The sequence below is a fragment of the Phyllosticta citriasiana genome, assembly GCF_038021145.1.
Source record: "Phyllosticta citriasiana strain CBS 120426 chromosome Unknown IWZ02scaffold_4, whole genome shotgun sequence".
NCBI classification, from domain to species: Eukaryota; Fungi; Ascomycota; class Dothideomycetes; order Botryosphaeriales; family Phyllostictaceae; genus Phyllosticta; species Phyllosticta citriasiana.
In genome coordinates, this window is record NW_027117281.1 from 1,904,163 (window position 1) to 1,923,779 (window position 19,617).

At 54.5% G+C, this 19,617-nt stretch overlaps 8 protein-coding genes across 8 annotated transcripts; 2 read left to right on the plus strand and 6 right to left on the minus strand.

Annotated features, from left to right (window-relative positions):
• Positions 1-941: 941 nt before the first annotated feature.
• On the minus strand, positions 942-1,636 carry IWZ02DRAFT_489186 (CENP-S associating centromere protein X-domain-containing protein; the record flags this gene model as incomplete). Its single annotated transcript, XM_066769541.1, has 2 exons — positions 942-989; positions 1,055-1,636. 2 exons carry the CDS (start codon positions 1,634-1,636, stop codon positions 942-944), a joined length of 630 nt encoding a protein of 209 aa, XP_066624784.1.
• Positions 1,637-2,273: 637 nt separating this feature from the next.
• IWZ02DRAFT_489187 (Tautomerase/MIF superfamily) lies at positions 2,274-3,409 on the minus strand (the record flags this gene model as incomplete). Its single annotated transcript, XM_066769542.1, has 2 exons — positions 2,274-2,990; positions 3,041-3,409. The coding sequence occupies 2 exons, from the start codon at positions 3,407-3,409 to the stop codon at positions 2,274-2,276; spliced, it is 1,086 nt and encodes a 361-aa protein (XP_066624785.1).
• A 1,856-nt stretch (positions 3,410-5,265) lies between these two features.
• On the minus strand, positions 5,266-6,515 carry IWZ02DRAFT_373752 (bucentaur or craniofacial development-domain-containing protein; the record flags this gene model as incomplete). Its single annotated transcript, XM_066764720.1, has 3 exons — positions 5,266-5,770; positions 5,828-6,106; positions 6,169-6,515. The coding sequence occupies 3 exons, from the start codon at positions 6,513-6,515 to the stop codon at positions 5,266-5,268; spliced, it is 1,131 nt and encodes a 376-aa protein (XP_066624786.1).
• A 229-nt stretch (positions 6,516-6,744) lies between these two features.
• Positions 6,745-10,008, minus strand: IWZ02DRAFT_447310 (anaphase-promoting complex, cyclosome, subunit 4-domain-containing protein). The gene is made up of 5 exons (XM_066767276.1): positions 9,530-10,008; positions 8,417-9,438; positions 7,674-8,360; positions 7,560-7,626; positions 6,745-7,509 (listed from the first exon to the last, which is right to left on the minus strand). The coding sequence occupies exons 1-5, from the start codon at positions 9,747-9,749 to the stop codon at positions 6,968-6,970; spliced, it is 2,538 nt and encodes an 845-aa protein (XP_066624787.1). The 5' UTR covers positions 9,750-10,008; the 3' UTR covers positions 6,745-6,967.
• IWZ02DRAFT_447312 (uncharacterized protein) lies at positions 10,009-12,032 on the minus strand. Its single transcript, XM_066767277.1, has 3 exons — positions 11,871-12,032; positions 10,364-11,812; positions 10,009-10,311 (listed from the first exon to the last, which is right to left on the minus strand). The coding sequence occupies exons 1-3, from the start codon at positions 11,871-11,873 to the stop codon at positions 10,222-10,224; spliced, it is 1,542 nt and encodes a 513-aa protein (XP_066624788.1). The 5' UTR covers positions 11,874-12,032; the 3' UTR covers positions 10,009-10,221.
• A 1,545-nt stretch (positions 12,033-13,577) lies between these two features.
• IWZ02DRAFT_215210 (uncharacterized protein) lies at positions 13,578-15,720 on the plus strand. The gene has a single exon (XM_066762738.1). The coding sequence runs from the start codon at positions 13,703-13,705 to the stop codon at positions 15,347-15,349; it is 1,647 nt and encodes a 548-aa protein (XP_066624789.1). The 5' UTR covers positions 13,578-13,702; the 3' UTR covers positions 15,350-15,720.
• IWZ02DRAFT_215209 (uncharacterized protein) lies at positions 15,721-17,087 on the minus strand. Its single transcript, XM_066762737.1, has one exon. The coding sequence runs from the start codon at positions 16,773-16,775 to the stop codon at positions 16,092-16,094; it is 684 nt and encodes a 227-aa protein (XP_066624790.1). The 5' UTR covers positions 16,776-17,087; the 3' UTR covers positions 15,721-16,091.
• Positions 16,916-18,679, plus strand: IWZ02DRAFT_468687 (magnesium transporter NIPA-domain-containing protein; the record flags this gene model as incomplete). Its single annotated transcript, XM_066768646.1, has 8 exons — positions 16,916-16,929; positions 17,050-17,093; positions 17,158-17,183; positions 17,266-17,356; positions 17,408-17,498; positions 17,551-17,711; positions 17,774-18,065; positions 18,118-18,679. The coding sequence occupies 8 exons, from the start codon at positions 16,916-16,918 to the stop codon at positions 18,677-18,679; spliced, it is 1,281 nt and encodes a 426-aa protein (XP_066624791.1).
• Between the last annotated feature and the right edge of the window lie 938 nt (positions 18,680-19,617).

A 19,617-nucleotide genomic window follows, 5' to 3' on the forward strand; every position in this document is an offset into this window, starting at 1 on the left:
AGACGACGCCCTGGGCGCGCAAGGATACGTGAACGTTGGCAGTGGTAATGTCGAGACAGAATAACTGGCAAAGGAACTTGAACTTGGTGGAGGCTACCGCGCCCATTCTATTATGTTGCGCATTGGCCGAGTAGCTTGCCCACTCCGTCTCATATCTCGAGGCTTTGCCTCACAAGCATCCTTCGTGACAAAAGTTGCGGGGTAGCCGTGCTTCAGACTAGGATGTCGGGAGGTCCGCGAATATCAAATAGAGACTGGTCAGCTTGAGGCCAAGTGCCATGCCGGGCGGCACTATTCCTCGTTGACAGAGGGGCTAAATGGTTGACTTGAGGCTCAGGTAGGCCAACACCAAAGAGGCGGCGAGAGAGCCGGAAACACTAAGGGCCATTGGCGCTCGGAGAGGTGATTGCCACATCGGTCGTCAAACCTGGAAACTGATTGGCGACGCTCTTAGTGGAGTTGACAAAATAGGTGTGCTAAGTTTGAGCACCGTCGCGCTACTTCAACATGCGACGTCTCTCGGACCACCTTTTTCCGTCAAACGCGGCTGGGTGACGGACAAACCGACTTTGCATATCCGGAAACTTCGAAACCGTACCAAGACTAGCCAGGTCAAATGACCAAGAAAGCGAGAGTGGTTGGGGAAAAGTACCCAGCGTGTCCTGGCTCGATGGACTCATGATCAACCCTAGGAATAGTTTCCACAAATCATATATGCACAGCGCCGGGTTCTTCTCCCTTTGCTCGCGAATTTTCAATCTTGAAATATGTCCCTGGCCAGCTGGGGTCCCTTCGATACCCTTCCAAATTCATGGCGGCAGATCTCTTGGGACATAGTAGGAACTTGCAGCATTCATGGCAGCGTGCAAGAAGGATATTGTGGCAGTATAGTGGTCGATCTGTGGGGTTTCCATGTCTTCAGTCCAGCGCGAGATCGCTGATCAAAAGTCCAGAAGCAGTTGCGGCGCCAGCTTTTCGAGGTCTTCAACCTGCAGATAGGGCATCCTGTCAGCTTACATCTCCCGGCACGGCTTTCGTCAAGCCCGTAGCTCACCTGCAGAAAGCCATCGCCGGCTCCACCCACGCTCTCCTCCTCGGTTTGCCTCCCAATCATTGCCCTGGCCAGCGCCTCTCTGACAAAAGTCTCGACGTACTTTTGTGTCACAGCCATGGCTTCTTTGCCTATCCGCATCTCTTTGTCCTCAAATCCTTCGTGCAACAGGGCATTCAGCAGCTTCGCTGGTATGGGGTCCTTTGCAGTCGCGCCAAGGGCATCTTGGGACGGCGGCAAGGCAGTCTCTTGATGTCTGGACGGGGAACCGCGGTGCGCGGAGGAGATGCGACGTCGGCGCGGTGCTGTCGCGAGAGGCGTGCCATTCAGGTCATCTGCGGAAAAATCGTCCTCAATATCTGACATGACGATGGGACTGGACGAGATGACTGTCGTCGCTGGTTTGAATGCGGCGCCTGGGCGAACAGTCGTCGAGCTTGGCCCGGCTCGCCCCAATGCGACTCTGGCCTGGTTGCGCGATGTGGCTGTCTGGCTAGGACCGGCCTCGACCGCGGTTGGCTGGTTTTTCAATTGCCGAGGTGGTTTGAAGGCTTTGTTGGCGCTTTGCTGTCGCATCGGAGGCATGCTCGCTATGGGCCGGCTGATGTATGAGTAGAGATGGATGAGGGTTGTTTGGTCGTGGATGAACAAGGCACAGCGACTCTGGGGAGGTGAGCGATGAGCGCGTCGACAGCCTGCCGCGAGCGACCACGCAATCACGTGTCGTGAAGCACCCACCATGCATGTCCTTGTCACGCGACATCAGCATCAGTAGCCGCTTGGTAAATTGCACGATGTCAAGCAAGTGCCCTTGACGCAATTTTTGATGCAATGTATGTAGGCACATGTATTATGGCGGGCCGCAGGGCCGCCGGCGGCTAGTTCGGTCGTAGTAGGTAAAAAGGACTGGGTATATGCTGCGCCGCAATGTTCACAAAAGTAATATCAACGCCGCCCTCTTGAGAGGACCAGGAACGCCTTGCAGATGGCGCCCCAAAACGCCACAAAATATGCAGGTGTGACTCCATGCAGCCGCCCTTGTGCAACCTCTTCTCTGCCCTTCAAGACACGTTGATCATGCGACTGCAGCCAAGGGCAAGTTCAGAACGAACAAGCAAAAAAAAAAAAAAAAAAAAAAAAAGTAGATGGCGCATCCAACCAGAAGCGAAAGAGACACAGAAACTAACCTTGACGATTTTAAAGGAAGAGGTACAACATCCAATCACTTTTTGAACAGTGCTATGAAACTCTTCCTTTTGCTCATCTTTGGCATGGGTTTCGACTCAGGAATGGCCGGTGCTTTGTAGCCGTTGAGGTTGGGTGTTGACTTCATGGGCGCCATTGATTTTCTTTTGGCAGCTCTGACGTTCAATTTGCTGTCGACCGGTGACAGGTCTTTAGCCTCGCCTGTGCTGGGCGCGCGTTCAGGTATTGGCGTCGAGACATCGAACGGAAGAGGGCTGGCAAGCGGCGGCGTCACAATGCTCGCAGATGCCATCGAGCCGTTGCGCGAGGGCGGCGACGTCTTTGCCCGGAGCATGAAGGATCGTCTCGACTGTTTTGTCGTTGGACGCTTCACCTCTCCGTTGGCCTCTGCCTGCTTCTTCTGCTCGCGCTCAATTTCGCCCAGCACGGTCCGACCATTCGTGGCCAGATTTGCTTCCTCCAAGGGATGAAAGCGAATGACACCCCTTTCCGGCGTGACGTTGAGAATTTCATCGAGAAATTGTTGAAGAAGAGCGGCATTGCGCTTGTTCGTCACTGGCTGCACCAGTGAAGGCACGGTCGTTATGCTCAGAACGTAGGCGGGTTCAAAGGAGCCGCTGAGCAGCAGACAGGTCGAATGCTGAAGGCTGATCATGATGCTGGCCTCGGGTCTTTGGAAGCGCTGAGAAAGTTGCGAGGAAAGATCCGTCACTAGTGTGTATTCATCTTTGATCTGCGAGCGCATTAGGACCCAATCAGACAAGGAGATGGAAATACACGTACAATGACATTGGTCTTTAGTTCCGCCACGACGGGCGAGTCCTTGACCACGCGATCTCTCGCCGTGCCAACCGCGTCCTTGTCACTGAACTGGCCTTCATAGTACTGGGTCCTTCGCTTCGACTTGACGCTACGGGGAGTGCTGTGGGTGTCCGGGTCGAGTCTTTCTCCAGAGGGACCCCTGTCTACGGGGCGCATGATGTTCTTGCGCTCCTCAAGGGTCTCGCCCTCGGGTATGGTGCCGATGGGCGACTTTGGAGGAGGCTCGAGCGAAATGTTGGTGGGGACCGGAGAGAGCTGGTCTTTTTCCCCGGCGGGCACAATCAGAGTCGTGCCAACAGCCTTGGGGAATTGATCGGCGGGGTCGGCCATTGTCGAGGTGCTCGCCCTCTCATTTGAGATATTGGAAGGGTCTTGACTGTGGACGGAATGAGGCATGTCTCGTGTGGGATACGTGGAGATGATGGGGAGCAATGGCAAAGCGAGAAAGCTGATGATGGGATTAAGTAAAGCAGAGGAATCCTTTGGGATCTAGAGAGGACGGCAAAGGGCGGGCGTAGGTTGTACATGTGACATTCCTCGAGGGGCTCTGGGTAGGCAGGTGGCGTGGGGATGTCAGAGGCGCTACTGGATAAGGCGTGGAGGCTGCGAGCGTGGCGTCGCGCGGCGGTAGCTGGAAGGGACGGACGCACCAAGAGAGAGAAGTAGAGGGGGGAGGACGAGGGGAAAGAGAGAAAAATGAAAAAAGAAGGGGAGGGGGAGGTGGTAATGTTATTAAGACTGGGCGAGCGGAGCACAAGACGACGGGACGCGATGCTGGAGATGTGAAATGCAGCAGGGCGCATGCAGGCGCAGAGGGAAAAACAACAAGTAGATTGAGAGGTTTGGGACCGCAAGACGCGCATCCACGCATGGACAGGTGGAACCCTAGCAGGGCATGCGACGAGTGCGGAAAGGCTCGTCGCCTTATCGCCAGCTCGTAAATGATGCTGCTGCGTCGTCGAAGGTGGCACCCGGCGGCGCTGGGGATTGTTATCGATGGCTTCATCGTCTTTGAGTGAGAAATTGCTCTGTGATGGCCATGGGTGCAGTGGACGGGGGGGGAAGCTCCGGTGGTGGTTGGTGAGACGGAGGAGCCAGGTACGAGCAGGAGCTGGAGCTGGAGCTGGAGCTGGAGCTGGAGCTGGAGCTGGAGCTGGAGCCGGAGAGACGAGGAAGGTCGGTGTTGAGGTTTCGATCAAGTCTCTCTCGCTTCTCGTATCTATCTCTGCCACCCTCCCGTTCCAAAACAACAAAACCCGTCTGCGCACCAAAATAGGCCTGCCACCGCAATCCCTTGCAAGCCACCGTTGGTCGTCCTTCTGCACGGCTTCCTTGTGCCGCGTCATTCCGCAGCTGCTCCAACGGTTCATGTTGTCATTCGCACCCCAGCGGAACGTTGCACCGCCGACTCCTCAGCCCGTCCAGTCGTCCTCATCGCTGACTCCAGCGAGATAGCTATCAAGCCTGCTCACGGCAGTATCTAGCATACGCATGCATACGCGTCGCGCGACCTTGTCTGGAGTCGTTTTCGTGCTTCATCATCACTGCTATCGTCATCATCCTCTTCTCCTTCATCTTCTTCATCTTCCACCTGGTCGACAACAAATGCCCCGTTACCTAATGGCGCGACCTTTTGAAATGAGCTCTGACAGCACACAGCGTTGCACCGTGCCGCTGCATCCCGCAAGTGCTGCTCTGGAGCATGCTACATGGGTACATGTCGTAGTACCTGTACTGTACTTACAACCCATGTGCCATCCTTCATCGCGACCTCATTCGCTTGCTGCTCTCGCCCGCTTTCACCGACAATTGACCCGGCCCCTTGGCTTTCAATCCTTCAATTTTTTTCTCTTGCCGCGCTTGCTCGTTCTAGACTCGACTCGGGAGGTCCGGAGCAAATACTCGACATCCTAAACAATCCCAGTGAAATAATTTTGCCATGGCCTCTCTGCCTGTGATGATTGCCCAATCTCAATGGCTTCCACGTCTTGACCGCCATTATAGACCTATTGGCTTAACACCAACGCCTTCCTCCCCCGTGCGTGCGAACATAGGCTCCTCTGAGATGAGAGTAAAATGACATTTTTCCTGGCATGAGGGTATCATCCGATCGCTTTCCCTTCCAAACGACCATTCATGCCACAACATAAAATCTGTCTTGCAAACCGCTCCCCGTCCCTTCTCAATCAGGCACCGACGCCCTTCATCTTAGCTGCCCTTCTATCGGCGTCCCTCCTTTCGTCAACCCGGTTCAAAAAGTCCATCCGACCCAGGTAACCCTCCTTCGCGCGCCCGTATTCGTCCAACTCATCCGCAATGCCCTCGCGATCCACGTACCCAGCCCAATCCAATCTGCTCTTATCAACCGTGTTGAGCTTCTGTGCCTTGTCAAGCCGCCGGCCGCCTGCCACTGCTGCACCTTCCGCTGGTGTCGTGCCATCTCTCTTGTCTGCCGACGCAAGAGGAATAGGGGACAGGGCTGCCAGGGTCGGGTCAAGCAGCCTGCGCCGGTTCGCCCATGTGAGTTGTTTGTCGGGTGGCAGGCCTTTGACTTCTCCGGCAGGGTTCGGATCAAATCGCGATGGCCGGCGCAGAGGACGGCGTATTTTGGGTTTGGCAGCGTCGGATGCGGCCACGGGCGAACCGTCTGGAGGAGGAGTGGCCGAATCACTACTTCCGGGCGAAGGTTCTCTTTCGTTCAACTGTTGATTCTGCTGTTGGCTTTGCGCTTCTTGTTGCGCAAGATACAGCCTCGCTTCGGCCGAGTTCTTCGGCACCTGCCGCTCCTCTGTTATACGGTCTCCAGCAAAGTCGTAGGTCCGCTTGATGGTGATTGTCTCTTCGTCTTCGGGCGCCGTTGCGGGGACGGTTGTCCCAAGCGGCTGTTGGAGGTCGCCATTTGCAGGGGGACCAGGCGGTGATGGTTCGGGAGGCTTTGCGACGGGTTCTGAGGCGAGTTTTGACCAGATTGCATCAATGTCTGCAGTTGCTCCCTCGACGCCTGCTAGAGGCCGTCGTTCCTTATGCCTGCAACGCGCAGCTTTGTGAGATATTGCTCTTCGGATATTTTGAGTCGATGGAACACTCACTCGTTCCTCCTTTGTGCCCTCGTCTTTACAAGACCGCCTTCTCCACCGTCTGCATCGCTGAGGTGCAGGTCTTCATCTTCTCCGGAGGCCTCCTTCTTGCCAGCCCGCCGCTTCTTTCGCGCCGCAGTTATCGTTGCCTCATCTCCAGAATCAAGTTCGTCGCCATCGGGCGCGTTCCGCTTTCGCTTGGTCTTGGTCTTTCGTTTGGTCGCGCGGGCATTGGACTCATCGTCGGAATCGGAGCTGGATGACTCCTCTGCCGCGACGACCGTTTCGGGATTGAACTCCTCGTCGGAAGCAGAGTTATAGTTCTCTTCTGTATCGATTAGGCCAGGTATCTCAGACATGGGTGGGTTAGGGAGAAGTGGTGATAAGTTTGTTGGATGATGTAGACGCGATGAAGCGAATACCTTAGTGGCGCAAGGATGCGAGGTGATCAGCGCCAGGGCAAGGCAGGTACAAGGGTCAAGCAACGCTTGATCCCCCAACGCCGACAGTCTGCTTGTCAAATCCATCTATTGTGTTCCGTGACAGGCCAGCTGGGGGCATTGAGCTCAGTCCTTTGCATGTCGCATGTGCATCCGGTCAAGTCGCTTTTAGTATCCTTGATTTTGGGTATTCTCACACCACACACCAGCCCGAGCTTGGTAGCCGTAAAAAAAGCCACTCTAGCCTTAGCTATCCCCCTCGCTGCAGGGAATGCATGTCGCTCCTCATGCACGCCTCCAGACAGACGCCATGCTATGCACCAAAGCAAAAGCAACAAGCAAGATCTTCTCGCCGTAATCCTCGCCATCTTTCAGCCACTCATGATTGTGTCAATCGTCGTTTCGCCCTCGCCGTCTCCATCGCGCTGGGCACCGTAGTCCAAGTCGAAAATCTTGTAGTGCCTCAAGTCCTCGCCCAAAACGCACACGATGCGCCTATCCTTGCGGCCATTAACTTCAAGCCGAAGCGGAACAAAGTGGTCGCCGGCTAGAAAGACATGTTTGACGTAGCGGCTCCAGTGGTCGGTGTTGGCCGCTTCAAACTGCCAGGAATCCCTGTTCTCGAGGGGTATGGCGGATCCACCTGGCAGCGCATATGCTGATGTCTCTTGCGCAAAAGTTGCTGTTGTGAACTGCGCCGTTGGCGCAAAGTCGCGTGAAAAGACCGAGTAGGGCAGAAACAGGAGATATGAGGTAGTGTCATTTCGCAGGAGCAGTAACAGTGACGAGTCGTCGGCGAACTTGACGTCTTTGATCGTGGCACCAGAAAACTGTACGGTGTTGGCTTGCATAGAGCGGACGTCATTCTCTATGCTCTCGAATTTGTCGGCATGAACAACACGATGGAGACGGACTATCGAGTGGTTAAATATAGTCTTGCAGCTTGAAGCAGAACTCATTTACCTTGACTCTTATTTCCAGAAGGAACAATGGCAACATAAGTTGTCAGGTTGGAAGATTCTTCGAGTCTCTGTCTGGTGTCAGCGTGGGGCTCTTTGGACGGAAAAATGGACAGACCTCGTGAACTATCCGCATGTCTCGGGCATCTGATGTTTCTTCTGCTTCGAGGATAAGACCACAACTCAACCCGCAGTTGGCGGCCTGCCATGTCGTTATTTGCGCAAATAACTTGTCGCATTGGTCTTTTAAGAGCTGTGTCACTGACCAAGTGCACAAGCTACCTTCTTGAACCGGCCGACCCATTTTCAGGGATTGCATGTTGTTCTTCACGTTTTCGTACTCCACCACCTCGAGCTTGAAGGTGCCCAGATCTTGTTGACGCCTCAAGAAAGGCGCAAGCTTACTCTCTTTCAAGGTCTTGGGGATATACGCCAGCAGTTGGGCAAAGTCAATGCCGACGTCCTTCTCAGCTTCTTCACTTGCCTGAGGTGATGGCTCCGCGGCCTGGGTATCGATTTCGTGACGCAACCATTTCGAGAACGCGAGGAACTGGCGACGCTCTTCTCCGGCGTATATTAGGATGTTGTGGCCCAAGAGCCGAAGGGACCGAACGGTCTCCAAAATCTCAGTGAGGTCTTCAGGGGGCACATTGATAATTGAGCAGGACCCAGTGTACCGCGCCAGTCCACGAAGCATGCTGACGACAATGCTGCAGCGATCAAGAGCGGGAAGCAAATTCTCGTGGGTCATTTCCAAAACTTTGGTGTACCCCTGAGTTGCAGCTTGATCCCATCGTTTGTGACCCTGAGCACCATGCCATGTTAGCTTGATCCATCTGTTTGCTATTGAGCTGGCCTTACGCTTTCTGTCAACTCATCAGTCAACCACTCTTTGATGGTTTTGGGGCAATGACCGGTGGCTGCGAGGTGATAGAGGCTTTGTACCAAATCAGGCTCTCCCTTTGATGCCAAAGTCTCATCAACATTCAACATGAACCTTGATGGGAGATCTCGAGCGTGACGAAAATAAGATATGATGGTCTTCAGGCAGGCTCGAAGATACAACAACAGACTCTGAAGCTGTGCCGTTTTTGAAGCGATTAGGTGCAGGTATATTCCGGTCGAGGGTATGAAACGGAGTGTCAATGGGACCAGTACCAATCTGACATGCTGCGGTTGCTTGCCTTTGACTTCCATGAGTGACAGATGGCTGCAAGAATATGGATGCGAAGCAGTGAGGAGTGGGAGCTTGTTTGACAAAGACCAGTCTCCGGGAAGCCGCATGGCGCCGATCTCGAGGGAGTCGTAGATGGTGGGACTGATGGATCCATCTTCGCATCCAACCAGAAGCACATCAACAGAATTATGGTCCCTCAGATGCTGAGAATGGAAAATTGCATCGATTGACTGCTGCGAGCTAAAAGCGTCCGAGGAGCTTGCTCTCGACATCATTTGCATTGGGTTTGCCGGCGGCGCGGGGATGACGGGAAGTTTTGGAAGTACATCTTGGACGTCAATCAACGCAATTTGGTCAGGAAGGTCTGGTGCGATTCCTAGTTTTTGCAGGTCTGGCTGGCGCTCGAGAAAGTCGTCTAACGTGACCTCGTCTTGTCTTTCAGCCCATTCGTCAGTAATACCAAACAGATTGCTTGACGTCGAGTCGTGGCCGTTGGATGTGGCTTTGGCAGAGCCGGTGCGGTCTTTGACAGAATCCACGTCAATAAAATTGACACCCCAGCCAAGACATGAAACCTTTGAGGCGGAAGTTTCATCGCCCAAGGATGCGGACGAAGCCTCTCGGTGGACTTGCTTGACGGTTTTCCCAGTCTCAGACGAGACAATATCTATAGATCCATCGTCCCAGGCAACGGCAAGGTGCTGACCTGGGTAGGAGAGCAATGTTAGCGCACAGAATCGAATGCACGTCACATGATTACGACCATGCTTGGGTCGAGGAAGAAGGTCTTTGGTTACCATTAAATTTCCAGCATATCGACTCGACGACGCCTCCCATCTTACGCTTGAGACCGAAAGCTCGCTGACCGTTGAGTCGATAGACATCGATGTTTTGGTCCTTGGCGACGACAGCAACAAGATCCATGGTCGGACAGTAGGAAAACAGGTGAGGGTAGATGGGTTGCTGAAGCGCCTTTTCGGCCTGCAGCATCAGCGATGGCGCCTCTGCGGGCTCCATGGTGGGCTGTCGGCATGCAGTGAGACGTGTGGTGGGCGCAAGGCAGAGCAATGGAGAGAATTGATCAATCCATTTCGTCGTCGGCTTTCGCGCGGAAACAGGCGCGTCCCTTCAAATCGCGTCCGCACATGGCAGGCACGTGGCACAGGGAATTCTGCGACCACGCCTAGGACCTTCACTTTCCGGCAGCCCCCATCCGATCTGCTTCATTAACAGTTTGTATGTGCCGTGCGAGGCTCACGACCAGATGTGTGGTTGAATATACGGCAATCGGAACATTCTACGGTTTAAGATTGAGCTTCTTCGGCTTATTGACTTCTTCGGTCACGCTGATCCATGCTTCAACAACAATCCACCCCTTAGCCGATACCTGTCACATGGCTCAAGAGTCTACGTGGCTATTTTCGTCCATCATTTCGCGCTGCTACACCCCGTCGCTGAAGCGTTTTGAACCCCATTTCGACGCCATTCATCAAATAATGTCATATACTTCGGCGATCGATTTCACCTCTTTCGAAAAGGAAATGTCTTGGTTCTCGTTGAGCAGAGTGACGTTGGAAACCTAGACCAGCCCAGTTAGATGCGAATTCACTGACCGAAAAGATCACACTTACGTCGACCTCCACAAAAGGCTTTGTCTTGGCAAAGCGCACCCTCATTGGGAAGAACTCGGCATCGCTCTCCGCTTGAGCCTCAAATTCAAAGCTTCCGTTCGGGTTGGCAGCATCTACCGTGCCAATGTTCCATTCCAGACTGTCCCCAGAGACCTCGTAGACAGCATCAAAGCTTGACACAGACGGCTCGCTCGTGCTGTAGGGTATAGTGACAGTCACGTCCTTGAGAGAATCACCGCCTGTCAGCTCGTACTCCACAGTCACGCTGTAGGTACTGTCTCCCGCCTCGCTGACCCAAACAGTAAAGGTGATTGGGGGATCGTCGATCTCCGCCGGCTTCGCGACATGCCGCCACTTTACGACGCCGACGCCCATGTTGACCGGGAATCCCTTTGAGGTATCTGCCAACTGAATGATCTTGTTGTTCCTAAATGAAGGCTTGTCGACCTTGGGGTGCGAGTTGAGTTGGGCCCCGCGGGTGTTGCCAAGGTCCAGATCGAGTCTAACCTGCGTCAAAGCCGAATCAAAGATACGGAGTTGCAGTTCACCCTTGGCCTCAAAGTGTTCGAGTGAGCCCTCCCTACTCAAGCGGGCGTTGATAGTCTCGGAGATGGTGACGTGGATACTATCGCGGTCCGCCGAGGCAGAAGCGCGAGCGGCGGGCGTTGATGCCGCTGCAGGCGTCGGAGTACTGGAAACCAAAGGCGCTTCTGGCTCCGGGCCGAGGTCCGCGCGGACAGCATCGAACATGTTCGTGGTCTTGGACTTCTTGCCCAGCTGCATTCCCTTCCCTCGGACCGGCATCGTCTTCTTGTTCTCGTTCTTGGCCGCATAGTAGCTATCGTAGGTATCAGGAACGGGGGATTGGACAGGTGGCGTGTACGTAGGGTAGGAGGGCGTTCGGGGGACTGCGCCGGCGCGACCACTGCGGGACATTTCCTTGCGTTGCATCTCGAGCTGCTTGGCCTTCCTCTTACGCTCTTCGCTAGCTTCCAATTCCTTGTTGCGTGCGATGATCTCCTGGATTCTCTCTTCGTGAGACTCCATGTCCAGGAACGTCTTGATCTGACTCAATGTGAGGTTCTCGCGATAGCCCAGGGTGACGAGCTCGTCAAACGCGCTGAGGAGCTCAAAGGCATTGCGAAGAATCTCGCGCTCGTCTAGACTCTTGCAAATGCTGGAGACGACCTGGGCAAACAAGTGCAGCGAGTCGATGTCTTGAAGGATGTTCGATTGGCGGTTCGTGATCAGAACCATGTACAGCTCGTCAAGGGGCTGGTAGACGTAGCGAACGTTGTCCTGCTCAACGGTCGTGTGCTGAGTTCCGGAATCGGCGAGCTTGGGGAAAGATGCGAGAAGAGCTTCAATTCGCGAGCGCTGCATCTCACGGAACTGTCGCGAGAGCACGGCTTTGCCGCCTCGAGTGCATATGGAGGCAGCTAGGACGACCTAGGGGACGGACGAGTTAGCTGGCGCGAGGGCAAATGGAGGGCCAAGTTTTGCCCACCATTTTGAACGAGCGGAGCGCAAGGCTTTGGTGAAGCCGAATGGATCAGGACGCTGGAGGTATGGCGGTTGTGTTGGCGCTGTGAAAGGTTCCCACGATGCTCAACACCTGGCTTCTTGGCCGGGGCAGTTGGCAGCCCGTCGGAGCCCGCAGCCAAGGAACCGAAGTCGTTGCCCACCGCCTGGCACGGATTGTGGCCCGAGCATTCAGGCCCTCTAAAATTCGCTGACCTAATTTTTTCCTTACCGAAACTAAAATCACGGTGCGCCTGCCTGTGGCTTCTCCCGTCGCGTCGTCTTCACCTCTGCGTTCCACCCAACCTGCCCGCCACACCTCCCGTTGCCTGTTCGTTTGTCACGACGCGCCCGGCCTCATTGCTGGCTTCCCGCAGAAGGCCTCTCGCTCTACATCTCTTCCCTCTCCTTATCCTTCGATTGACTTTGGACAAGTCTCGTAGCCCCCCCCGGGCGACCGACCAAGCCAGAGCTTACCCGCCCACCCCGCGTGCTTCCTCTTACTGATCCGCAGCTCGCCACTGAGGGCATCGCACTCATCTCACCGTCAGCCCAGGCTGTGCGATAGCCACATCGCAAGCCCCCAATTCACCGTCATGGCCATGGCTGCCAACCAAACCCTCCCTGGCTTGCAGGTCACAGCGCCAGAAGAAGACATGGAAATTTCCGACTACGAGCGGACCGCCGACGATATCGACATCGATATTGATATAAGTGTGGAGCCCATCCGAGAAGAGGACGACTATATGGTAGACGACCGTTCGGAACACGAGAACAAAGACGACATTATGCTCGACGGTGACGGTCAAGAAGATGAGGACGGCATGATGCAGGACAACTTTTCTGTCCCCGATGAACATCTGACAGACGCCAGCGAGGTTGGCTACGTGGATTTTGAAGTGAAAGAGGCCCCGCACGAAACTACCGACACCGAAGTCCGAGACGGAGATCAAGTTGACGACTTTATCGACTACGATGACAACGTCAACATTGAGCCAAAGGAAGAAGATGAAATTCCAATACAACATTCGGAAATCGCACCGCCCACCACCCACATCGAACCTGGAAACAATCAAATCGTTGACGCTCCGGAGACGGGTGATGCTTCATTCCATCAAGCCGCAGAGAATAACGCTGTTTCGCATCAGGTCGAGTCTCTTCTTCACCAAGAGGCAGGCCCACAAGACCAAGACACATCTGAAGATAACTTCCGCGAGCAGACTGACAGAGACGTGAAAAGCTCCGACATTCCCACCAATCCCTCAGTAGAGTCGGAGGACAAATCACCTGTGGGAGAATCTCGGGAGAGCCATACCAGTGAGCATCATTCTGGAACAGACGCAAACGCACCCGAAGACACACCTAGCAATCATGAAGTTGGTGAAAAGCACAGTGATCAGGATCTGGTTCCGCCCGTCGAGAACGTCGACTGTGTGCCGGTGCCTGAGCCATCTCGTGGAACGGACAAAGACGAAACCACGGCAGAGAGTTCTGACAATGCTGTGAACTTGTCTCATGAAAAGCAGAATGTGGGAGAGCAGCAAAGCATGTCCACACACTCTCTGCATCCCGTCGTCGTCGTCTACAACGAGGACGAGATATCTCTTTTTCCTCCTAACGATGGTGACACGTCTGGAAGCTATTACTTCCTTCAGGATGAAGAGCTCGCCCACGGAAGCATCCGAGCTCTTCTCGAAGCGTGTAGGCAGGTTCTTGGTGACACCGTGCAGCAAGAAGACGAGCTGGAAATTGACGTCGCCGAGCTCGGCCTTCGCGTCAGTGAGGTAAGCGACACAACCGATCCCTTATCGACACCTCATGCTAACATCTTGCCAGGAATCTCTTGATGCTGCCCACTGCACCTTTGCCCAGGTCCTTGATGCTTACATTCAGCTGCATAGGAACGATGGCGTTGAGGCTCCCGGGCCGCTCTATGTGGCTTTGAGCACGAGGACCAAGTTTTCTGCTCGTTTGGAATTTATCATGAAAGCCGTTTCTGATGGGAAGGGACTGTCGCAGCTGCCCATTCCTGATTACACCGCCGAGGAGGAGCCCTACTCCGATTCTCCAAGTCACCACCAGCCGGAACCGAAAAATAACACAGAGGGAAGCGGCCAAGCACCCGGTACCAAAGGCGTAGAAAACGTCTCGGCCCATGGAAGTCCTACTCGTGAATGCGGCGATGATCCCGAAAGCAACGTGAACCAGGAACAAGAATCTGTGCCCAACTCTTCTCAAAGTGCCAATGCCGGAGCGGGACCCAGCTCGGCAGATGCAAACCCCGGAGAAAAGTTCCCTACTGATGGACTCCACGACCCGGATGGTTCTTGCGAGGCCGGAGAAGAGTCTTATGCTGAGGACCTTCCTGAGTATGACTCTGAGGATGAAAACACAGCTTATGCTGGAGCTGATGCGGAAGAGTATGCCACTGGAGATTTCTCGACGGCACCGCACAACGGACAGAGTGATTTTGACGATGTACAAAAAGGTGACGATGGCGAGTCGCACGGCTCATCGACCATTCGGGGCGACAACACACCCGCAACCATGGAGGGTGGCACTTTGGCAACCATCCACGGGGCAGAGTCCGTGGCTCAACACGTCCAAACAGAATCCGAATCCTTTGCCGGGACCAATGACGCTCAAGAGTTTGACGATGAAGAACGCGCCAATCCAGCAGGGCAAGATGGCCATGGACGTGAAGAGTATGGAAATGCTCAAGAGCACGAGCCTCACGTAGAGGAAGAAGGATACGCTGGTGAGGAGAAGGAGGAGCACGAAGATGGTGCTCAGGGCTTCGACGAGAGCGGATTTGTCGGCCAAGAGTATGAGTACGCCGGAGATGATCCTAACCAACAGCACGAAACCGACTTCAACGATCAGGAGGAACATTTTGATCTACCTAGCGACAACGAGCACGATAGGTACAACGAACAGGATTCACAAGCCTTCCGCCATGATGATCAGGCCGACAGGACCCAGGTCCAAGAGAAAGGCAGCAATTCCAACGAGGCAGCCTTTGCCGACGACGAAGTAGTCGAGTACGTGGTCGTCGAGAATGAGGATGCCCACGAACAGACTGCAGAGGAAAAAAATTCTGACGCAAATCATCGTGATGGACCCTATTCTCACGGCGATGAGTCCGATGACGCCTACGCCCATCAGACAGCGGAGAACAACGAGGATGCAACACTTGCAGAGCTTGGGGCCGAGGTGCAGCGGACTGCCGATGATCAAGACCACCCAGCAAGACCGATTGCCGGTGGAGTTGACGACGACACCATTGACTACGATGACGAGGAACTCTCGCGCCAGTCGGACGAAGAGGCCTCGACAGCTGAAGGTGTCGCTGCATCTCCGTCCAGCTTCAAAAGAACGTGGGAGGAGTTTGATCATGGCGAGGATACTGCTGACAACGACCAAGGTAAGCCATGTTCGCCGGGTTTGATTGGATCAGCAAGCTAACGGTTGCGCAGCTCTCAAGAAAGTCAAATCCGGATGATCGCCCTGTCGAAAAGCCCGGGATGAGGACTGCACAGCCACGAAAGCTCGTGTTTTTTCCATGGACCCCCTCCCCCTCCCCCAAACCCCCCCAATTCCGACGCTGGCGCTTCTTTCAGTCCAAACACGCGTCCAAACAAAAGAACCCTAGCCCCGTGTACACGTAATTTGAAGACAGCTAGCCCTGCAGGACTTGCGGCTGAAAGGCCATGCCCCAGCAATGCGAACGAAGCCGAAGCAAAGCCGCGGCTTGAGCACTCGACGAAAGGCGACCGATTGGATGGCGATGACCTCGGATTCTCCAAAGACACAGGAAACGACACAGTAGCTGGGAACTAACGATGCAAGCAATGAAGCAGTAAGTGCGAGCTCGACATGAAGTTGACTAACCCGGCCCGACCCGAAGCCCCCGTTAGCCTCAGCACAGCGCTTTCTGTCCAGCCTTGCGGTCCAAGGCGTGGCTTTTGCAGCTGTGCATGTTCACAAGCGATGTGCCAAGGGCGTTGACAATCTATGTGGGGAGTCTGATTGCACTCTTTTTTTCTGATTTTCTTTTTTCCTCTTTCTTGGGTCATGACAGGGGAAGGGCACTGGGTCGGGCGTTGCAAGGCTGCGGATGGAAAGCCTAGATATACCCAGGGTGATGAGGGATGAAAGGAAAACGGAAAGAAGGCGGTTTGCAGGAGCAGCTCAGTTGTGTAGTATTCTAGCCATTCGTAGCGGAAGGAGGACGGAGACGGCTGGAGGTTGAGGCGATAAATGTACGCGTCACAGGCGGAGGTTGGCAGAGATGAGCAGACTGGAGGGCCGGCAGAGTGGCAGGCCTGGCGCGTTTCGCCTCTCGGACAGGACAGGACAGGGCAGGCCAGGCCAGGCCAGGCCACGCAACGCCAGTCCACCTGTGACAGGCGGGACCAAAATAGCAAAAAGAGACATAGAGCTTGAATAATGCTGTCTTCCTTATGTAACGCCCGCGACGCCTCCTGACAAGGACTCGACACGACTCGACTCGACACGACACGACACGACACGACAACACGATACAAAGACACACGGCCTCATTCCGCTCGTTCCCACTCTGGCCTTGCATCCACAGTTGGCAGCCGGACCCAGAGCTCAGCCCAGCCCAGGCACGCCCGGGCACACAGTCAACTCGACACTTGGACCACCTACGCAACTCCAAGCACTGGACAGGTCCGCTCTCTCCATCCAGTCTCGCTCGCTCTCCAGCCGCGCGCGCCGCTACACTTCTTCCTCCATTACCCGCTCTCTGCTTTCTCTGTCTCTTCCTCTCACGACCGTCCTCACCACCCCCCCGCCCCTTTCCCTCCTCTGCCTCGACGAACCCGCTTGCTGGTCCCAACGCCGGATACATCCCGCCCGAGACCATTTGCGCACCGGCCGCGGCGATCACTACAACCTCGCCTCTCTGACCCGCATACCGTCTGCTGCGCAGCTCTTCTTCTGCTGTCAAAGGAGAGTTCTACAATTTTGCCGCCCGTCAAGGACTGCTTCGCCGTCCTAGACACCATGGTAGAAGACAAGTACGCCGAGTCGCCCTACCTCACCCGAGCACCGTCCCTGGCCTCGCCCTCGGGGCCCTGCTCTAGCTCCCGCAATGCGAGCCAAGGAGGTCGACCTCTGTGCTGACTCTTGTATCTCAGATATGTCGGGCTGATGCTGGCCATATCTTCGTCATTGGCAATTGGTGAGCCTCCCTTTGCAAGCTCGCCATTTCCCGCAGACGACTTTTGGACTAATTTTGGGCTCAGGCACGAGTTTTGTCCTCACCAAGAAGGTTCGTCGCGCCACGACCACCGACCTCTCGATATACTCTGCAACCTCATTCCCTGTTCGACACAAGCTGACCGTTTGCAAAGGGATTGAACCAAGCCGGGGAGCGGCATGGCTTTGACGGAAGTGGTTTCGCCTATCTCCGGTCTTCAATATGGTGGGGAGGCATCATAACTAGTGCGCAAGAAAGCTGTTCGATCGCAACGGGCTTTGGCTGATATTGCGCAGTGGTTATTGGCGAAATCGCAAATTTCGCCGCATACGCTTTTGCTCCAGCCATTCTGGTGACTCCTCTGGGTGCTCTCTCTGTGCTCATTGGGTGAGTGCGAAGACAGGAGAGTTTCGGGACATGACGCTAATTCGTGAATTAGCTCTGTGCTCGGCGTATACTTTCTTGGGGAAATACTTGGGACCCTGGGAAAGATCGGTTGCGCAACTTGTCTGATCGGATCTGTCATCATCGTTCTCCATGCTCCACCGGACAAAGAGGTTCAGACGGTTGATGAAATTCTCCACTTTGCGATCCAGCCAGGTAGAGTTCCCCCCCCAATCTGTCGCGGGGCAATTTGTGGGATTTTTCTGACCCTCCTCTAGGCTTCCTGCTCTACTGCCTCATTGTGACCGTCTTCTCAATCTCGATGATTTACAAGATCGCACCAAAGTACGGCCGTCAAAACCCATTGATATACCTTTCAATCTGCTCGACCGTCGGATCGCTTTCAGTCATGGCCGTCAAGGCTTTCGGCATTGCTTTGAAGCTCACCCTGGCTGGTAACAATCAATTCTCACATCCAAGCACTTACGTCTTCGCCATTGTCGTCGTCGTTTGCGTCCTGACGCAAATGAATTACTTCAACAAGGCTCTGAGCCAGTTCTCCACAAACATGTACGGTTCCAATGCATTACCACAGATGGTTCGTTTTGGCTAATGGGCCCAGTGTCAATCCTCTCTACTACGTAACGTTTACGACCTTTACGCTCATTGCTTCGTCCATCCTCTTCCGCGGCTTCAACACCACATCGGCGGTGAACACAATCTCCCTCATTTGCGGATTTCTGGTGATCTTTAGCGGCGTGTACCTGCTCAACCTGTCTCGTGGCGATCCCGAAGGCACGTCGCACCTGGCACACAAATTCGACGACGCCGTGCCGACCGACGGCATAGCAAACTATCAAACTCGGCGCTCAATGCAATCCCGCCGCTCCGGAGACAGCGCATTTTCAAGCAGACACAGCCTCGGTGACAGAGAAGGATTGATGCGCGGCTTCCAGCAGAGAGATATCGATCTGGAGGGTGGCCAAGGCACCTTCGGACTCGGTGAACTTGCCGACGACTCGGATGAGGTCGAAGATGACGGGAGCGGGAGGAAACGGACGAGCTTCGACAACCCTAGAACAAGCACTGGACTTCTCAGTCGAGGGAGCGGATCCGGAAGTTCGACTCCATCTGGACTTTCAAAAGAGAAGCGGTCCATGACAAGCAAGAGCATGGAAACGTGATGCGAGAGAAAGATCTTTGGCACCACTTTTGGGGGTCTCTATGGTCCTCGTCCGCCAGGTCAACGATTTTGGCAGGGCGTGCAAGGACAAGACTTTGACTTTGTACTGGAGTAATGGCGTTGGGCATGGAGGAGTTGTGTTATTCCCGCATCATGTTTGCTTTCGTTTGGCTTGGCAAAGCCAAATCCTTCTCGCTCGGAAACCTTGCTTGGACGAACGGGACCAGAGTCGACAAGTCTTGCATCAGCAGGCATGAGTCGCTCCCGGTAGCGGATTGGCCACGTGCCTGTCCCTGTTCATCCATTCCGATTGTTGATACGCTCCACTTTCTCCTCAACCTCTTCCACGTCGGTTTTTTTTTTTTTTTTTTTTTTTTTTTCTCTCTTCTACTTCTAACTCAACACTGGAGGCGCAGAGCTCTTAAGATGCAATCTTGAGCATTTCTTCACTTCTTCGAGGCCACACATTTGCAAACGCAGTGTGGGAGACATCAATTGATTTCTGCAAGGAGGAACAACTGGACGCAAGGGACGTGGGTCAGTTCCTCGCGCCACAAGGAGAGGGAGAGGTGTCGCCACGCCCCTCTGTGGTCTCATTGTTTTGCGACTTTGCTTGTGCAGTTCTGCCCTTCTTATCTGGTTTATTTTCTTTGGGTTGTACAATACCGGAAAAAGGGGTCAGGCACGGAGAAGGGGTTTCTCGGTCGTCGGTCGGTCGATGGCCTGGTTTTCTTTGGATGAGCTTTTGCGGGCATGGGCTTTGGAGCTGGACTGTCGGTCTGCTTCGTGCATGAGGCGGATTTGTGGATGCTGCTTTTCTCGGTTGCAAGAGGGGTGTCGGTGTTGGGTTGTTGTGGATATGCCCGCATTTTGGACCGGACGAGTCGATACCATCCGCCTGCCGTTGCTGTTACCGTTACTATCAATACCGCTGAGGAG

Excerpts from the sequence above, each read along its gene's own strand:
- IWZ02DRAFT_447310 (XM_066767276.1), bottom strand. The coding sequence starts at position 9,749 with ATGGAGCCCGCAGAGGCGCCATCGCTGATGCTGCAGGCCGAAAAGGCG. Across the intron at positions 9,439-9,529 it reads GATATGCTGGAAATTTAATG|GTCAGCACCTTGCCGTTGCC; the intron begins GTAACCAAAGAC and ends TCTCCTACCCAG. Across the intron at positions 8,361-8,416 it reads CTGATGAGTTGACAGAAAGC|GGTCACAAACGATGGGATCA; the intron begins GTAAGGCCAGCT and ends CATGGTGCTCAG.
- IWZ02DRAFT_447312 (XM_066767277.1), bottom strand. Across the intron at positions 10,312-10,363 it reads AGCCTTTTGTGGAGGTCGAC|GTTTCCAACGTCACTCTGCT; the intron begins GTAAGTGTGATC and ends GGGCTGGTCTAG.
- IWZ02DRAFT_215210 (XM_066762738.1), top strand. The coding sequence starts at position 13,703 with ATGCTAACATCTTGCCAGGAATCTCTTGATGCTGCCCACTGCACCTTT.
- IWZ02DRAFT_215209 (XM_066762737.1), bottom strand. The coding sequence starts at position 16,775 with ATGGTCTCGGGCGGGATGTATCCGGCGTTGGGACCAGCAAGCGGGTTC.